The 19,200-nt window shown below is 43.0% G+C and overlaps 2 protein-coding genes across 6 annotated transcripts; one reads left to right on the forward strand and one right to left on the reverse strand.

Annotated features, from left to right (window-relative positions):
- Positions 1-99: 99 nt before the first annotated feature.
- Positions 100-12,870, forward strand: ecd (ecdysoneless homolog (Drosophila)). Of its 3 annotated transcripts, none has more exons than XM_055926565.1 (14): positions 100-248; positions 3,882-4,107; positions 4,224-4,341; positions 4,440-4,527; positions 4,702-4,880; positions 5,066-5,258; positions 5,577-5,705; positions 5,809-5,934; positions 6,421-6,506; positions 6,782-6,891; positions 7,204-7,432; positions 7,609-7,676; positions 11,916-12,112; positions 12,254-12,870. In XM_055926565.1, the coding sequence occupies exons 2-14, from the start codon at positions 3,903-3,905 to the stop codon at positions 12,452-12,454; spliced, it is 1,929 nt and encodes a 642-aa protein (XP_055782540.1). In that variant the 5' UTR covers positions 100-248; positions 3,882-3,902; the 3' UTR covers positions 12,455-12,870. The 3 variants fall into 3 exon arrangements, with proteins under 3 accessions (XP_055782540.1, XP_055782557.1, XP_055782548.1); XM_055926582.1 differs by having other exon boundaries at positions 12,257-12,870; XM_055926573.1 differs by having other exon boundaries at positions 100-243.
- A 1,174-nt stretch (positions 12,871-14,044) lies between these two features.
- On the reverse strand, positions 14,045-18,587 carry si:ch211-248a14.8 (uncharacterized). 3 transcript variants are annotated; one of them, XM_055926608.1, is made up of 5 exons: positions 18,486-18,587; positions 17,258-17,389; positions 16,873-17,080; positions 15,765-16,062; positions 14,045-15,620 (listed from the first exon to the last, which is right to left on the reverse strand). In XM_055926608.1, exons 2-5 carry the CDS (start codon positions 17,332-17,334, stop codon positions 15,217-15,219), a joined length of 987 nt encoding a protein of 328 aa, XP_055782583.1. In that variant the 5' UTR covers positions 17,335-17,389; positions 18,486-18,587; the 3' UTR covers positions 14,045-15,216. The 3 variants fall into 3 exon arrangements, with proteins under 3 accessions (XP_055782583.1, XP_055782574.1, XP_055782568.1); XM_055926599.1 differs by lacking the exon at positions 18,486-18,587 and adding an exon at positions 18,296-18,471; XM_055926593.1 differs by lacking the exon at positions 18,486-18,587 and adding an exon at positions 17,833-17,988.
- Positions 18,588-19,200: the final 613 nt, after the last annotated feature.

The raw sequence follows: 19,200 nt of genomic DNA on the forward strand, positions 1-19,200 counted from the left end.
TATACGTTTGGTCAATATTTAAACGTTTAAAGCACATTTTCATTGCAGTAAATAAATATTTCTGAGATAAATCCGTTTCATATAGGAACCATAGTAAAACTAGTTTTATAGCCGAGATGTATTAATGGTAGGACAAAAACGGTCTTAAAAACAGCATGAGAACGACAGAACTTCACGACTAATTGTAATTTCATTGGACTCTGTCTAGAAAACCAACGTTACATCAGCTACATAATAAACAAGGCAAGGTAATACCGCTCTCGGAACTGTCACTAACGTGAATTTATCATGGTAAAGACACTGACTAGAATGGTGTCGCGTTAGCTAGCAGCCCAGAGAGCTTACTTTTATTGTCATGACTTAATAATTTGCAAATATCCTGTAATTTTTAGTTTAGGCCTATACATTGAAGACTTCGAGAGACCAATATGGCATGTGATCAATTGCAGTTACATAAGAAACCAGTTAGCTAGCTAGCTCAATTACATCATACGACGATAGCAAGGTCTCCAGAGGCATGTCCAAACTAGAACCCTATAGAGCTTACTTTAACAGTTAGCAAGCGAATCAGTACATTCATCGATATAGGACGAGCTGAATAGTTTATTTTCCTATAATTCAATTAGCTATCATTCAAATGTCATTGTACATACACTGCACTCAAAGTATTCATACCACTTGACTTTTTCCACATTTTACGTTACAGCTTTATTCTAAAATGGATGAAATAGTTTTTTCTTAATCTACACACTAACCTCAATGAAAAAGCAAAAAATAAAAAAACTGATCACGTTCACATAATTATTCAGACACTTTACTCAGTGCTTTGTTGAAGCACGTTTTGCAGCGATTACAGCCATGAGTCTTCTTGGGAATGACGCTGTAAGCTTGGCACACCTGTTTTCGGGGAGTTTCTCCCATTCTTCACTGAAGATGCTCTCAGGCTCTGTCAGGTTGGATGGGAAGCTTTGCTGCACAGGGGGTTCAAGTCGGTACCAGAGTGCCAAGTCTAGGATAAAAAGGCTTCTCAACAGTTTTTACCCCCAAGCCATAAGACTCCTGAACAGGTAATCAAATGGCTACCTGGACTATTTGCTTTGTGTGCCCCCACACAACCACTCTTTTAAGCTGCTGCTACTACTCTGTTTATCAAATATGCATAGTCACTTTAACTATACATTCATGTACATACTACCTCAATTAGGCTGACCAACCAGTGCTCCCGCACATTGGCTAACCGGGCTATCTGCATTGTTCCACCACCCACCAACTCATATTTTACGCTACTGCTACTCTGTTCATCATATGCATAGTCACTTTAACCATATGTACATACTACCTCAATCAGCCTGACTAACTGGTGTATATAGCCTCGTTGTTATTTTTCACTGTCTTTTTACTGTTGTATTATTTATTTACTTCCCTATTGTTCACCTAATAGCTTTTTTGCACTATTAGTTAGAGCCTGTAAGTAAGCATTTCACTGTAAGGTCTACACCTGTTGTATTCGGTGCACGTGACAAACTTTGATTTGATTTGTGCTCTCGCTGGGCCAGGTCTTGAGTGCACTTTTCATCAAGGATCTCTCTTTACTTTGCATACCCACAGCATGTGGCTGCCACAACCATGCTTCACCATAGGGATGGTGTCAGGTCTCCCCCAGACGTGATGATGGCATTCAGGCTAGAGGTCGAACGATTTATGATTTTTCAATACCGAAACCGATTATTGGAGGACCAAAAAAAAGCAGCTACCGATTAATCGGCCGTTTTTATTATTATTTAGTATTTATTTTTTATTTTTTGTAATAATGACAATTACAACAATACTGAATGAGCACTTTAACTTAATATTATACATCAATAAAATCAATTTAGCCTCAAATAAATAATGAAACATGTTCGATTTGGTTTAAATAATACAAAAACAAAGTGTTGGAGAAGGTAAAAGTGAAATATGTGCCATGTAAGAAAGCTAACGTTTAAGTTCCTTGCTCAGAACATGAGAACATATGAAAGCTGGTGGTTCCTTTTAACATGAGTCTTCAATATTCCCAGGTAAAAAGTTTTAGGTTGTATTTATTATAGGACTTTCTCTCTATACGATTTGTATTTCATATACCTTTGACTATTGGATGTTCTTATAGGCCCTATAGTATTGCCAGTGTAACAGTATAGCTTCCATCCCTCTCCTCGCCGCTACCTTGGCTCGAACCAGGAACACATCGACAACAGCCACCCTCGAAGCAGCGTTACCCATGCAGATTAAGGGGAACAACTACTCCAAGTCTCAGAACGAGTGACGTTTGAAACGCTATTAGCGTGCACCCTGCTACCTAGCTAGCCATTTCACATTGGCTACACCAGCCTAATCTCGGGAGTTGATAGGCTTGAAGTCATAAACAGCGCAATGCTTGAAGCATTGCAAAGAGCTGCTGGCAAAACGCACTAAAGTGCTGTTTGAATGAATGTTTACGAGCCTGCTGTTGCCTACCATCGCTCAGTCAGACTGCTCTATCAATCATAGACTTAATTATAACACACAGAAATACGAGCCTTGTGTCATTAATATGGTCGAATCCGGAAACTATCATCTCAAAAACAAAACATTTATTCTTTCAGTGAAATACGGAACAGTTACGTATTTTATCTAACGGGTGGCACCCATAAGTCTAAATATTCCTGTTACATTGCACAACCTTCAATGTTATGTCATAATTACGTAATATTCTGTCAAATTAGTTCGCAATGAACCAGGCGGCCCAAACGCAAGAGTGATTATTTTATTGTTTGAGAGTCTTTTAGGTTCCTTTTTGCAAACTCCAAACGGGCTGTCATGTGCCTTTTCCTGATGAGTGGTTTCTGTCTGGCCACTCTACCATCAGGCCTGATTGATGGAGTGCTGTAGAGATGGGAGAACGTTCCAGAAGGACAAGTACTTCCACAGAGGAGCTCTGTCAGGTTCTTGGTCACCTCCCTGACCATGATCCTTTTCCCCCGATTGCTCCGTTTGGCCTGGCGGCCAGATCTAGGAAGGGTCTTGGTGGTTGCAAACAACTTCCATTTAAGAATGGATGCCATTATGTTCTTGGTGAACTTAAATGCTGTAGATATTTTTTGGAACCCTTCCCTAGATCGGTGCCTCGACACAATCCTATCTCGGAGCTCTACGGACAATTCCTTCGACCTCATGGCTTGGTTTTTGCTCTGACATGCAGTGTCAACTGTGGGACCTTATATACAGGTGTGTTTGTGCCTTTGCAAATCATGTCCAATCAACTAAATTTAACAAAGGTGGTCTCCCAAGTGACGCAGTGGTCTAAGGCACTGCGTCTCAGTGTGTCGCTACAGTCCCTAGTTCGAATCCAGGCTGTATCTCATCCGGCTGTGATTGGGAGTCCCATAGGGCGGTGCACAATTTACCCAGCGTCGTCCGGGTTTGGCCGGGGTAGGTCGTCGTTGTAAGTAAGAATTTTTTCTTAACTGACTTGCCTACTTAAATAAAGGTTAATTATTATGAAGTTGTATAAAACATCCCAAGGATGGTCATTGGAAAAAGGATCTACCTAAAGCTCAATTTCGAGTCTCATAGCAAAGGGTCTGAATACTTATGTAAGTAAGGTATTTCAGTTTTATTTTTTATTCATTTGCAAAACTTCTAAACCTGTTTACTCTGTCATTATGGGATATTGTGTGTAGATTGAGGGGGAAATGTATTTAATACATTTTAGAATAAGGCTAATGTAACAAAATGTGGAGAAAGTCAAGGGGTCTGATTTACTTTCTGAATGCACTGTATGTCACAATGTCCTGACCTACAACAGTCTCTGCTGATATGAAACTCAAGAAACATCACTTCTCTTGTTATTGCTCATATCATAGGTTCATCAAGCCATCCCCACAATGGACCTACTTAGTAGAACAGCCATGCAAGAGGACATGGTCCAGTACAATCTCTTCTTGGTTCAGCCAAACGTCTCAGACACACAGGCTGACGAACTATGTCTGCAACACCTAGTGGAGGAGATTTTGGCCAAGGTTGCACCTCTCGTTATGCGGTATATCTGGCAACAGCAACCATTCAACCTCAAGTACCACACTGAGAAAGGTACAGTACTTGTCCTGATCTGGATACAAATGCTCTTCAAGGTTTTAAGTATTTGTTATATCAATTAATTGCAAGCTTTGACTGATTGAATGGTGATGTCTTGATTGTACCTGCAGGGGGAGTTCCTGCACACATTGGAGGCAGCACTGTGTTTGGGGACAGTGTGGAGGATGAGTGGTTCATTGTATACCTCCTCCTACAAATCACGCAAGCCTTCCCTGAACTTGCTGCCAGGTAGAACCCAGTCTGCAAAGCCCTGGAATACTTCCAGTTGATTTCAATTCTTCTTTTGTGTTTTCTTTCCTACTGATATTTACTTTAACTTGATACAGGTTAGAGGACAATGATGGGGAGTTCCTTCTGATTGAAGCAGCAGACTATCTTCCAAAGTGGTTGAATCCAGAGAGTAGTGAGAACAGAGTAAGATGTCTACGTGTGAGGACTGCAATCTGTGTATCGCTCTCTGTACATCGCTTCACATACCTTACTATCCCTTTGTTTGTTGTCTCTGTAGGTGCATATCAGGTCTCGCTCACTCTGGTCTCTCTGTAGGTCTCTCTCAATCTGTGTGTTTCTCTGGTTCTGGTCTGCTAGGTGTTCCTCCACAGAGGTGAGCTGTACATCCTGCCTTGTCCCTCCAGCTCTGGTGATGTTGGCCTACCCAGGGATGCGGTGCCCAGTGTGACCCAGGCTCTGGCACTGCTGTCATCTCACACACAGGCCTGTCTCGCAAGCCCCAAAATCCGCACTGCCCTGGGAAAAAGACTGGAGGGGTGAGTGAAGCAGCAGAAACAACGCTATGACTTGAAGTGATTGTAGGTTATCTGTTTGAGGGTAGATTTGGGCCTTATGATTGCTCAGAAATACGTATTTAAAGGTATATAGATTTGTGTAGGTCTAGCCACACATTCAATCCTACTGTCATAATGACCGCAAGTGGGTGTATCTGGCTTCACAGATATCCAGAGAAGATCCAGGCAAACCTTCACCATGCTCACTGCTTCCTGCCTGCGGGCATCGCTACAGTGTTGGCAAAGCGACCAGAACTGGTTGCCCCGGCAGTGTCAGCTTTCTACCTGAGAGATCCAGTGGATCTACAGGCCTGTCGGACGTTCCGGACCTTTCCCGCTGACACACGAGTCCTAACCTCAGTACACATAAGTTGCCTTTGACTGGTTGACGGGTGTATGCATTTTAGTGTTGTCATGATACCAATATTGAGATACCAGATTTTCCTTGGCAAAAAAAGAATACTACACAGCCTAAACTCTATTGTCCTTTAACCTGCTTTTGTAAAATATGTGCTATTGCTTGTGAAATATACAAATGTGACTCTGGTTGGAAACATAAGGCTGTTTTTGTGTCCTTTACTTCCTAGTATCGCGGTACTGGTATCATTACAACATGACTGCATTGTGTGTTTTGGTGTATTAGTGCTGTATTTAGATGTTGTCTATTTGTATTTCCAGGTGATGTTCACCCGTTGCCTGTACGCCCAAATGCAGCAGCAGCATTTCACCCCCGACCGGAGGAGTGGGTTCACCCTGCCTGCCCGGTCCCACCCTCAGTACCGTGCCCACGAGCTGGGCATGAAACTGGTGAGTTCACCCCCACCCACTAACAATATTGATTTTTCTTAGACTACTTGGGATAATTATTTATTGTGTAGATCTTAGTCATTCTTGTCTCTGACCTTCCCAGGCCCATGGCTTTGAAATCCTGTGCTCCAAATGCAGACAGCCATCATCGGTACCTGATGCTCCCATCAGCTGTAACCCCTTGTGGAAAGGATTTCTGAACAGTCTGAAGAAGAATGGTTATTTCAGAGTGAGTCATTACTCTGCCTCTGACAGAAAGGGTGATTGGCTCAAGGCTTGCATATATTTGGTTGATGTGTGTGTGTATATATCACGTGTCACATTTTTATGTAATATTTATTTTATATGATATAACATTTAGCAGACACTAGCTCATCGGTTTTGTACCAATGAACTTGAGTTATTAAACCGCATGTACAATTGCTTCAACTGATCGTTAACCCAGTGAACTGATTACACATTTTTCTATTGGTTAGCAACAGACAAAAAAAAACATTATCAATCTTGCAAACAAAAGTAAATAATTATTTCATAATTGTTGGTGGGGGGGGGGGGGGGGGGGGGAATAAACTCTTGAGAAGACTCCTAGATTACTCATAACAACCCTCTATTTCGTGTTTCAGTGAGGATAGCAGTGTTGTGCTGTTAGCGTTGCAATTGTCAGTGTTTCATAGCGTTATACCTTTTGGTGACATATTATTGTGTTGTCTGGCAGGGGGAGCTGGAGGGCTCTGCACATTACAAAAAACTGATGACCTCAGCAGAGAACTTCTTTAAGCAGTCAATCACCCCAACACACAGGTGAGTGCTTTCCGCTTATGTGTGTGTGTGAGTACACATGTGGTATTTTCAATGCCGTGGTTTTAGAGGCCCTCTTAGCCGCAGAGACAAATTTACCTATTTTAAAGCTAATTTCCTGCAATTTTCCCATGGGGCAGAGCGAGAGTGCGGTATCAAACAAATTCTTGCAATTCTACACATTTTGTCAGCAGGGCTGAGAATTTTCAGTTGTCAAGCAAATTTCCTAACAATTAGGGGGAAACACTGTGAATACACTATCATGTGTGTGTTTGTAGCTCAGGTGGCAGGGCCCCAGCTGAGGAGGTCCTTCAGCTATTACAGAGCTGTGCTCCCTACAACTTGGATGAGCTGAGTAAACGGGAGGCCCATCTACCCCCAGAGGATAGTGAGTACATCACCTCACTTTACTATAGTACAACAGTCAGGCTTCTACCAGCTCAGGTGCATTGAGTGAAGTTCCGTTTATTTTATCTCACTCACTGAACTGATATGTTCACAATAACGTAGCATGCTGGCTTTCATGTTAGATAAAGCACAGTCATAAGGACTGCTGATTAGGGGAAGGGATCAGCCTGTAGTGAACATACCCATGTAGTAAACAGAACAAAGAAGCGGTTTCCTTAAAGATAAGCTAGAATGAGCTCAAGGTTGATGACAACACTGATTTTTTTGATTTTTTATTATCCCCCATGTCCAGGTGAAAGTTGGCTGGATATTTCAGCCCAGGAGTTGGATCATCTGTTGGAGGAAAGAGAGGGGAGTGGAGTGGGGTTGGGTGGCTCAAAGCCCAACCTGACCAAACATACGCAGGGGGGAAGGAGTGAGAAAGGGGAGGAGGAGGGCAGCTACAGCCTGGTGGCTGTGACCCAGGGCATGAAGAACTTCATCAATGCCATGTCTTCACACGAGGGGGCCGAACTACCCTGGTTAGACTGACTGAGTGGCTGATTCACTGTCTGTCCACACTGTTCTACTTAGCAGTTAGCTTCCCATGTAAAGGGCTATGCAATAATACTGTATAGAACGTTAATGTACGCTAGCTGACAGCAACGGGTATTCAGGAATATGTAATATATATGTAATTTGCCTTTGTTTGTTATAGGTCCCATTCAAATGAGCCGTTCAGGTTTGATCCTGAATCCATGGCTGGTGCACTGGACAGACTACTGGGTATGTAGTTGAATAAGGGCTACTGTTTTATGAAATCCATATGTCACAGTAGAACTAGCTTGAAGTGGTGGTCTGCGTTAGAGCCCTGCACAGGTATGAATTTAAAGCCAGAGCGCTCCCATGCCTGCGACATTCATGCCCTACCCAGCACAGATTTATTCTGCAAAATTTAAGGCCCGGCCCGAAATCTGAAATAACTTATTCTGTTTGTAAATCCATTAGCTGCTCCTCGCTGTCTCACTCGCTCCCTGCGCGCAGCCCTCTCTGCTGATGACGCTCTTGAGTCTGAGTATCCATAGCAATGGATCAACTTGGGCTGCTCTGCTCAATGAAGAGACATGAGTGAGCAGTTGTGTAATTTTCATCACTCTGAACTTGAGGAACATTATTTTCTGTGAAATAATCTCTCCTGTTTTATATTGGACGAGGTTGAAGCACTTCTGAAATTATATTATGGTCTTAGTCAGATGGCACATAGATGGTTTTAAGTATCCCTATATTTCTGTTATTACGGGGCTATCACTCAGTCAAGAGTGCGCATGCGCAGGAAGTCTAATCGTTGATGGACCTAGCCTTGAGTGTAATGGCTACCTTTGAGTGTTCATATAGTAAACTTTGTTAAACTGGAACCTTGTCGTTGTGTCATTTCGAGTTAACAGATGGCACCGACAGACATGGAAGCTCTGCTTATATCTCCTAAGAAACTTTGTAGTATTGTTGTTTTTGTGTTAATTCTTACATTATTAGCCCGGAATGTTTTTTGTGTTATTACATACAGCCGGTAATAACTTTAGGATATCAGAGCGGCGGTAACTTACCAGGAATATGACTTTCCCGAATTGGAGCCTTTTCGTACCACAAGGGCAATTTAACTTATTCCAGAGCCTACTCTGAGACGCCACCGGCGGAGAAAGAGGTATTCGGAGTGTACTTCTAGTCCGACTCTGGAGGTGAGCACACATCCACCACTTCCGTGTATATTACTCGCTAATGTTCAGTCTCTGGACAATAAAGTAGACGAGCTCAGTGCGAGGATCTCCTTCCAGAGAGACATCAGGGACTGTAACGTACTCTGTTTCACGGAATCATGACTCTCTCGGGACTTACTGTCCCCGTCTATACAGCAGGCTGGGTTCTCGGTACATCGTGCAGACAGGCATAAAGAACTCTCCGGGAAGAAGAAAGGCGGTGGTGTATGTTTCATGATTTAATTACTCATGGTGTGATTGTGATAACATACAGAAACTCAAGTATTTTTGTTCACCTGACCTAGAATACCTCCCAATCAAGTGCCGATCGTATTACCTCCCAAGAGAATTCTCTTCTGTTATAGTCACAGCCGAGTATATATTCCCCTTCAAGGAACTACAATGGACTTTATGCACACTGGACACCACAATTCCTGAGGCGGCATTTATTGTAGCTGGGGATTTTTAACAAAGCGAATGTGTGGAGGACACTACCGAAGTTCTATCAACACATTGACTGTAGTACTCGTTCTGGAAAAACACAGGACCACTGCTACTCCCCCTTTTGAAATGCCTACAAGACCCTCTGCTGCACTCCCTTCGGCAAATCCTATCACGACTCCATTTTGCTCCTCCCTTCCTATGGGTAGAAACTCCAACAGGAAGTACCTGTGCTAAGGTCTATTCAACGCTGGCCTGACCAATCGGAATCCATGCTTCAAGATTGTTTTGATCACATGTACTGAGATGTTCCAGGTAGCCTGTGAGAATAACATTGACTTAATACGTGGACACCGTGACTGAGTTAATCAGGAAGTGTACAGGGGATGTTGTTACCACTGACTATTAAAACCTACCCAAACTGGATAGATGGCAGCATTCGCACAACTGAAAGCTCGAACTACCGCATATAACCATGGCACGATGAAAGGGAATATGGTCGAATACAAAAGTGTAGTTATTCCCTCCATAAGGCAATCAAACAGGCAAAACGTCAGTACAGAGACAAAGTGGAGTCGCAATTCAATGACTGACACGTATGTGGCAGGGTCTACAGACAATCACTGATTACAAAGAAAATGAGCCACGTTGCGGACACCGACGTCTTGCTGCCGGACAAGCTAAACCTCTTCACCCGCTTTGAGGATAACACCGTGCCACCAACGCGGCCCGCTCCCAAGGACTGTGGGCTCTCGTTCTCCGTGGCCGACGTGAGTAAGACATTTAAGCGTGTTAACCCCCGCAAGGCTGCCGGCCCAGACTGTATCCCTAGCTGCGTTCTCGGCGCATGCGCAGACCAGCTGGCTGGAGTGTTTACGGACATATTCAATCTCTCCCTATCCCAGTCTGCTGTCCCCACTTGCTTCAAGCTGTCCAGCATTGTTCCTTTACTCAAGAAAGCAAAGGCAACGGAACTAAATTACTATCACCCTGTAGCACTCACACTCACATCATGAAGTGCTTTTGAGAGGCTAGTTAAGAATCATATCCCTTCTACCTTACCTTACCTGACACCTTAAACCCACTTCAATTTGCTTACCGCCCCAATAGATCCACAGACGATACAATCACATTGACCTATCCCATCTGGACAAGAGGAATACCTATGTAAGAATGCTGTTCATTGACTACAGCTCAGCCTTCAACACCATTAGTACCCTCCAAGCTCATTATTAAGCTCGGGGCCCTGGGTCTGAACCCCGCACTGTGCAACTAGGTCATGGACTTCCTGACGGGCCGCCCCCAGGTGGTGAAGGTAGGAAACAACCACTTCGCTGATCCTCAACACACGGGCCCCACAAGGGTGTGTGCTCAGCCCCCTTCTGTACTCCTTGTTCACCCATTAACTGCATGGCCATGCACGCCTCCAACTCAATCAAGTTTGCAGACGACACAACAGTAGTAGGCCTGATTACCAGCAATGACGAGGCCGCCTCAATGTCAACAAAACAAAGGAGCTGATCGTGGACTTCAGGAAACAGCAGAGGGAGCAAGCCGCTATCCACATCGTCAGGACTAGTGAAGGTGGAAAGTTTTAAGTTCCTCTGTGTACACATCACTGACAATCTGAAATTGTCCACCCACACAGTGTGGTGAAGACGCAGGTGCGCTTCTTCAACCTCGGGCCAAACCAAATTTCTATAGCCTCCTAAGGCACTGCATCATAGTGCTTGAGGCGTCACTACAGATCCTTGTTCGATCCCGGGCTTTGTCGCAGCCGGCCGTGACCAGGAGACCCATAAGGCGGTGCACAATTGGCCCAACATCATCCGGGTTAGGGAAGGGTTTGTCCTTTTCCCATCGCGCTCGATTCTGGGCTGTATCACCGCTGGTATGGCAACTGCACTTCCCGCAATCGTGTTGTCTACCAAATGCATCACCGGGGGCACACTTCCTGCCTTCCAGGCCACGTACAGCACCCGATGTCACAGGAAGGCCAAAAAGATCAAGTACATCGACCATCCGAGCCATGGCCTGTTCACCTCGCTATCATTCAGAAGGGGATGTCAGTACAGTTTAAGAAAGTTAAAAATATATTTTTAACTTTAACTAGGTAAGTCAGTTGAGAACAAATTCTTATTTACAATGACGGCCTAGGAACTGTGGGTTAACTGCCTTGTTCAGGGGCAGACCGACAGATTTTTACCTTGTCAGCTCGGTGATTCGATCCAGCAACCTTTCGGTTACTGGCTCTAACCACTAGGCTACCTGCCGCCCCAGGTGCATCAAGCTGGGACCGAGAGACAGAAGCTGTTTTTCAATCTCAAGGCCTTCAAACTGTTAAATTGCTGTCACAACCTGCTACTCAACCCTGCACTTTAGAGGCTGCTGCCCTTCATACAAAGACATGGAATCACTGTCCACTTTAATAATGTTTACATACTGCTTTACTCAACTCATATGTGTATGTACTGTATTTTAGTCAAAGCCACTCCGATATTGCTCGTCCTAATATTTATGTTTCTTAATTCCATTATTTTATATTTGTGTGAATTGTTAGATACTACTGCACTGTTGGAGCTAGGAACAGAAGCATTTCGCTACATCCGCAATAACGGCTAAATATGTGGTGACCAATAACATTTTATTTGATACACTCTGCTGTGCAGTACAAGCATATGCGCAAATGGTTCAGCTTCAAAATGTTAGTGATAACCGAGCCCTACCCTTACCCTAGTTATTGATTAAAAGAAGACAGGCCCGGCCCTAACCTACTGTATAATGTTGGGGCCTGTCTAGTCTGTACTTTTCAGCTATGTAAATATTTCAGGGGCTAAGGACGAGGATTTGGACTCAGACGACCTAGATGACGACGACGATGATGATTATGATGATGATGATGGCGTGAAGGGTCCTACTGGACCGCTAGGAGTAGGGCCAGAAGCTTTGGAAGGTCTTAGGGAGTACATGGATGAGATGGACCATGAGCTAATGGGCACAAACATTGGACAGAGCTTCAACCAGCAGGCAAGTCCAAGTTGTGGTGGATATTTATTACTTCTTGTTGCAGTGTGCAAATTCTGTAAAGAGTTATTTGGAGAGAGGCTGCATAAGTTGAATTAGTTGCATAGAAATATGTTAAATAACGATTTTATTCTATGGTTCAAGCAGGACACCAGTAAAGCAGGCCCAGTAAAGCAGACCCAGGAGGATCTGCTGGGTGAGGATGAAGAGGAGATCCAGCCCCTGAACATAGACCTTAACCTGGTCACTAACCTCCTGGAGTCTCTGAGCTCCCAGGCTGGGCTGGCCGGGCCTGCCTCTAACCTGCTGCACAGTCTTGGCATCCACCTGCCCCCCCAATACTGACCGTTCATGAACATCTGGCCCCCAACACTGACCTTTCATTATGACCTAGCGTCCATATCTTACTGTCTGCACAGCCAGGATGCACAGGACTTTAAACTCTTGGCTCAGAGTACACTGGGCCAGAATCAATATTGATCATCAGGATAGGGGTTTGACAACTGGATCATGTTTGCATTCAGAATGGCAGGATCTAAAAGTTAACTGTAACCCTAAAACGTGTGATTCTAACATAGAGACACTTGTATCCCTGTTGGAATTATTAATCTGGTTCTGACTGTCTGAAATATGTTTTCTTTTTTTTCTTTTTTACAGCACTTAGAATACATGAAATAGTCAAATAATAAAGCCATTACTCTTTGGGGATAAAATGTGTAACCATTTTCTAAATTAAATGTGGTTTCAAGGCAGTGAAAATACCTTTCCTCACTTACCCTGTGCCTTTATTGGAACTACATTGTTATTAAATATTAACCAAAGCCCAGCCAATTTCAGTAATACGTGTTCAGATATATGCGTTGACTTGCTCACTGACCAGGTTTCCATCTAACCTTTTCATCTGAGTAAAGTCCTGCACATGTCGGATAAAAAATGTCAGGACAGGCCTGATGGAAACAGCAAATCTGACAGTAAACTTTACAAATGTCAAAAAAATACACTAGACAATGTGAGATTTGTCAGTAACATTAATTATGTGGAAAATTGTGGTGGAAACGCCTTTATGCACAATAATGATTTATTAACGTAAACCTGGAGTCACGCGACAATATGTTTTGTGGTCATCCCACTAAGACTCAGGGAAAGTTTTAGGTTACAGATGAAATATTTTATGAAATTCACAGGGTGTTGAAAGTGCACGGTGATGAGTTTGCTGCGCCTTTCCAATATATATTTTATTTGACAAATAAAAATGATCTCACGCTTATCCATAATTAACCCCCCCCCCCACTGTATATGTGAGCTGTTGGCTAGTGCTTTATTATATAACTGTTGCTATTTAACGCAACAGTTTTTGTGACAATTGCTAGAGTAGAAAATGAACTGATTTTTATTCGGTAGATTTACATGAACACACAAATGTTCTAAGTCCTATCAATTGATTTCATCCAGTGTATTGTATGTCTGTGGATTGACTGCGTTGTTTGAATTGAATATTGGCAGTTAGAAAAATGCATGGAATCATTCCTCTAAATTTGGATGGCTAGCTAACAAACATACAGTGCATATAAATTCTTCAAATGCATTATTTTACACTATCTTATAGCACTGGCAAACCATGGTTGACCAACTCGCAGACCAAAATGGCTAACATTTACCTTATAAGGTTCAAGACTATTCTAGTATTGCAATTTGATGGTCATCATGTGCTGCTTTTTATTATTTTTGTCTTTTGTAGCTCAGTTGGTAGTGCTTGTAATGCCAGGGTAGTGGGTTCGATTCCCGCAACCGTCCATATGTAAAACCTCTACATGCATGACTAAGTTGCTTCGGATAAAAGCGTCTGCTAAATGGCATATGTTATTATATAATCCCCAACAAGTTGATTCTTTATGCATATTTTTGAATATTCACATGATTGGATTGAAACCTAGCCACTGTTAACTTTTATTGTTGCATGTGGGGATTTGAAAAACCTTGAGGTAGACAGTGTATCTTTATAGGTTAACACTTGAACTGTATTGCTTATCATTTAGTTTATCAATTACACCACTCTAAAGTAGCAGCCTTATGACATATTCCCAGTCACATTCTGATCATTTCTGTATGGTTGATAATCCAGTGCAAGATTTTATCCAGTCTCCCTACATATTGAGTGCCTTTTCAAACCATTTTCTATAGGTTCAGTAGTAAGTATGATATACAGGATAAGAAGGAACACAAGGCGCTGGTAATAAAAGTGCTGCACCTAGGGGTTGAAGACTTTGTACTACAGAGAGTGAATAATACTGCTCTGTAGTACAACTATCCTGCTACTAGTAGAAGTTGACCATATAGACATAGATCTAGGATCAGATTATCCTTGCCAAATCCTCCCTTTAACCATTAACTTTTACAGATCCACAATCGAGAGCATCCTGTCAGGCTGTATCACAGCCTGGTACAGCAACTGCTCCACCGTCAACTGCAAGGCTCTCCAGAGGGTGGTGTGGTCTGCACAACGCATCACCGGGGGCAAACTACCTGCCCTCCATGACACCTATAGCACCCGATGTCACAGGAAGGCAAAAAAGATCAAAGACAACAACCACCCGAGCCACTGCCTGTTCACACCACTACCATCCAGAAGGCGAGGTCAGTACAGGTGCATCAAAGCAGGGACCGAGAGACTGAAAAACAGCCTCTATCTCAAGGCTATCAGACTGCTAAACAGCAATTACTAACTCCGAGAGGCTGCTGCATACATGGAGACCCAATCACTGGCCACTTTTACAAATGGATCACTAGTCACTTTAAACAATGCCACTTTAATAATGTTTATATATAATGTCATATGTATATACTGTATTTTATGCCAACTATGCCGCTCATTCATATATTTATATGTACATATTCTCATTCACCCCTTTTAGATTTGTGTGTATTAAGTAGATGGGGAATTGTTAGATATTACTGCGCTGTCGGAACCAGAAGCACAAGCATTTTGCTACACTCGCATTAACATCTGCTAACCATGTGTATGTGACAAATGCAATTTGATTTGAGGGAGGCAACTGACTTCTGACTAGTCTCTATAGTCAACTTCATCCTCCTCCATGTTGGATCATCTACAACAGGCTGTACAACGGTCTTGTTAATCCGTGTGCCGTGTGGAGTAGCGCTGCAGCCAGCGGTGAGAAGGTCAGAGCGGCCATGTCCATGAAGAGGTGCTGTAGAGCTCCCAGCAGCAGTATTGCCAGCAGGTAGCCCATGAAGAGCAGGCTGTGCCAGCTACCCTCGCCCAGTGCCCGGGGGCCCTCTGGGTGCAGCAGGCACAGGAAGCCAAGCACCAGGCTCTGGTTCACCATCAGGGTGAAGTACAGGTCAAAAGGCGAGGTGTAGGAGCTGCTGTGGCACCGGTGCTCGGTCTCAGCCACCTTGGCCAGCCAGGTCAGAGAAAGGCTGTGGAGAAGGAGGGCCAGCGGGGCGTAGAGACACTCCAGAACCTCCACTGACGGGAGACCCTGAGACGCTGCAACGAGAAGGGGTAAGTTAGTGTACTGACACAACTGATGATTGACACGCCAACACATTCAATTTTATGAGACTATTAAGATTTCCCACATACCTCCCCCACTGACTTTCCCCTCAAGCTAAACACTGTAAATGCATTTACCTGTGATAGTGACGGAGGTGAAAGTGATGACCGTAATAAGGCCTGTTAGGTGGACCGATGGCGGTTCTGCCAGCCGCAGGCCGTGACTCCAGCCCACACAGAGTAGAGGCAGCAGGCGCATGGTGAGGGCGTACATGCCAGAGTGGGAACTGGCCTCTGCCCACACACCCAGCACAGCTTGGGCACTGCCACAGATAGAAGGCACCAGCAGGCGCTCTCCCAGAGACAGAGAGTAGGGCTTCAGTGGTGCCAGGCCCATGGCATGGAGGAGCAGCAAGTATAGCAGAGTCACCAGCACCTGGGAAAGACATGCCATGAACACAGGCAAACATTAACCATTTTAAAGAGCAACTGCCCCTAAAAACCAACTACTCCTTCTGAAAATGGCCTATTTTGCATCGATAAGTCAAACATTTATTCTAGTGTCAAAATTGACTACGAATTGTAAATAAGTGGTCATAGTCCATCTCATCCAAAACTGAGATTTGTGAGATGATAGTATGTCACATAATGAGGGTTCCGTAACAGTTTTCCTTGGTTTGGGTTTATTTCAGTAAAGCCCACATGCCCACAGCCGGCAGCATCCAAGCAATCATCAATTGGGAACACAGCTGCATGCAACCAGATTGACAATGGGCAACACAATTTGGTTTGACATTTGATATCCCTATGTGGCTAGTTAGGGACCAACAGTAAATTACACAATGTACATGGAACAATATCTTAAAATGTCAATAGCTCTCAATTTCATATACTTAATATCAAAACAACTATAGATTGTAGAAATTCCTTTACAAATATTGAAAGCATTTAATGAGACAATTAAAAGGTCTGCAACATGAAAATATTTTCCCATTTACATTGTGTAATTTATTGACGGTCCCTAACTAGCCCCGTAGATAGGCTATCCAAAGTCAAACCAACTTTCCTACAGTCGCACACCAGCCGGCTGAAGATAATTCTGGTCATTATTATTTCAAAAAGTTACCACTTAGCAAAGGCCTAATGATGATAAGAAACGTTGATGGCTCATGCAAAATCCAAACACCACAACTCAAAACCCAACACAGATTACTTTTATAGTAACCCTGAGCAAATCGTGCCCTACCTGGACAAATGTGATTGGTACAGCAAACGGGTAGTGGTACTGGGGAAAGAAGATATCAGCAACAAAGCTGTGGAGCCGATCTGCCAGGGCATACAACACCATGACCAATAGGGTGGCACTAAAGCTGAGTAATGGCACCAGAGGCTTCCATACATCAGGCAAAAACCTCCTCAGTGTACTAGCACTCTTCCATCTCATCCACCAAGGACTGGTCAGGGAACACAATGGTACAGAGAGTAATACAGAAGGAGTGTACTTCAGGAGACTATTGATAGAAACATTTGAACGAATAGGAATACACTGCAATGAACTGCATATATCTCATGTGTCTACAATTAAGTACTATTCAATTATTATCTACTATTATAGAAAACAGGTGAATTACCATTCTGTTAGGAGACAGCCCCTGGTAGTAGGGTAGGTATCACTGGGGTCCATCCTCATATTCCAACTGCCTCTCATCAACCCCTCTACTGCAGCAGGTAATGGAGGTATAGAGCCATCGTTCCTCCACTCCCTAAAAAATGGGCGCTCACCAATCACTTCCATGGCATAAATCACGTTAACATTATTTCTTTATTAATTTACTTCCCCATTATCTTGGGCGTTCTGTCTTTGTAACTGCCAAAACACTATGACAAAACAATACATTCCGAAACGCCATATATACATTTTCTGAAATGTTGGTAAATTAGCTTTATTTGTTTTAAAGAAATTATGAAAGAGCTTGGTGTTTTATTTTCACTATCTAATAACATGGGGTTGATATTTTAGAGACAAATTATTTTGCCATATCTGCCTCACTCTCAGATAAATAAGTAGTACTGCTAGGTTTTACACTGTCAAATGTAACATAACTACATTTTTAATAAAGAACTGCACAAATGATACATTCGTGAAAAATATATAAAAAATTAAAATTCAATACAGTAATATGAGATCTGTATGTAAAACAATTACCTTGACATTTTAGTAATTTTAAACAGGGTTTCCCAAACTCTTCAAGTGGACTATACCCTATATTTACTCAGACAATACTCCATAAGAAAAATGTATGTTGTTTCCATGACATTTCATATCCACCGTTCTATCTGTGATCTATAATATAGGGTGGAAAGATTGGTTTGTTTTTACAGAAGTGCTCTTAGTAACTATATCGGATTGAAAAACTAACTATGTAAATAAGCCATTTATACTGTACTTATTAAACTGAACTTACTGAATGGACGATGATACTGTACATAGCAAGTCATCATGTAACCACTCACACACAAGAATCATGAACATGCAGATGACATAAGCACCATATAAAACACAAATAGACCAATGCCAAGGATAATGTTTTCAAAAGAAACAGAAAATCTAAAAGGGTTACACTTAAGAAAATGTACATAGTTTTAACATGTAAAACTGATGGACTTACCACTGAGTTTGAATTGTTCCATTATGGTGTTTTTACATTAGGTGTTTATTTAATATAAATAAACTCTGTATGGCGTGTCTGATGGCCAATGACCTGAGCGGAATGCATTTTCCACGAGAACTCTAAGCACACAGAACTTCACGAACTCTAAGTAGACAGTAATTGACATCTAGATGGACTTTAACCTCACCTGTTAAATTATAAACTCAGCAAAAAAAGAAATGTCCTCTCACTGTCAACTGTGTTGATTTTCAGCAAACTTAACATGTGTAAATATTTGTATGACCACAAGATTCAACAACTGAGACAGAAACTGAACAAGTTCCACAGACATGTGACTAACCAAAATGGAATAATTTGTCCCTGAACAAAGGGGAGGTTCAAATCAAAAGTAACAGTCAGTATGTAGTGTGGCCACCAGCTGCATTAAGTTTTGCAGTGCATCTCCTCCTCATGGACTGCACCAGATTTGCCAGTTGTTGCTTTGAGATGTTAACCCACTCTTACACCAAGGCACCTACAAGTTCCCGGACATTTCTGGGGGGAATGGCCCTAGCCCTCACCCTCCGATCCAACAGGTCCCAGACGTGCTCAATGGGACTGAGATCCGGGCTCTTCGCTGGCCATGGCAGAACACTGACATTCCTGGTGGCATTGTCATGCTGGAGGGTCATGTCAGGATGAGCCTGCAGGAAGGGTACCACATGAGGGAGGAGGATGTCTTCCCTCTAACGCACAGCGTTGAGATTGCCTGCAATGACAACAAGCTCAGTCCGATGATGCTGTGACACACCACCCCAGACCATGACAGACCCTCCACCTCCAAATCGATCCCTCTCCAGAGTACAGGCCTCGGTGTAACGCTCATTTCTTCGACGATAAACGCGAATCTGACCATCACCCCT

The sequence above is a fragment of the Salvelinus fontinalis genome, chromosome 1 (assembly GCF_029448725.1).
Source record: "Salvelinus fontinalis isolate EN_2023a chromosome 1, ASM2944872v1, whole genome shotgun sequence".
Taxonomy (NCBI): Eukaryota; Metazoa; Chordata; class Actinopteri; order Salmoniformes; family Salmonidae; genus Salvelinus; species Salvelinus fontinalis.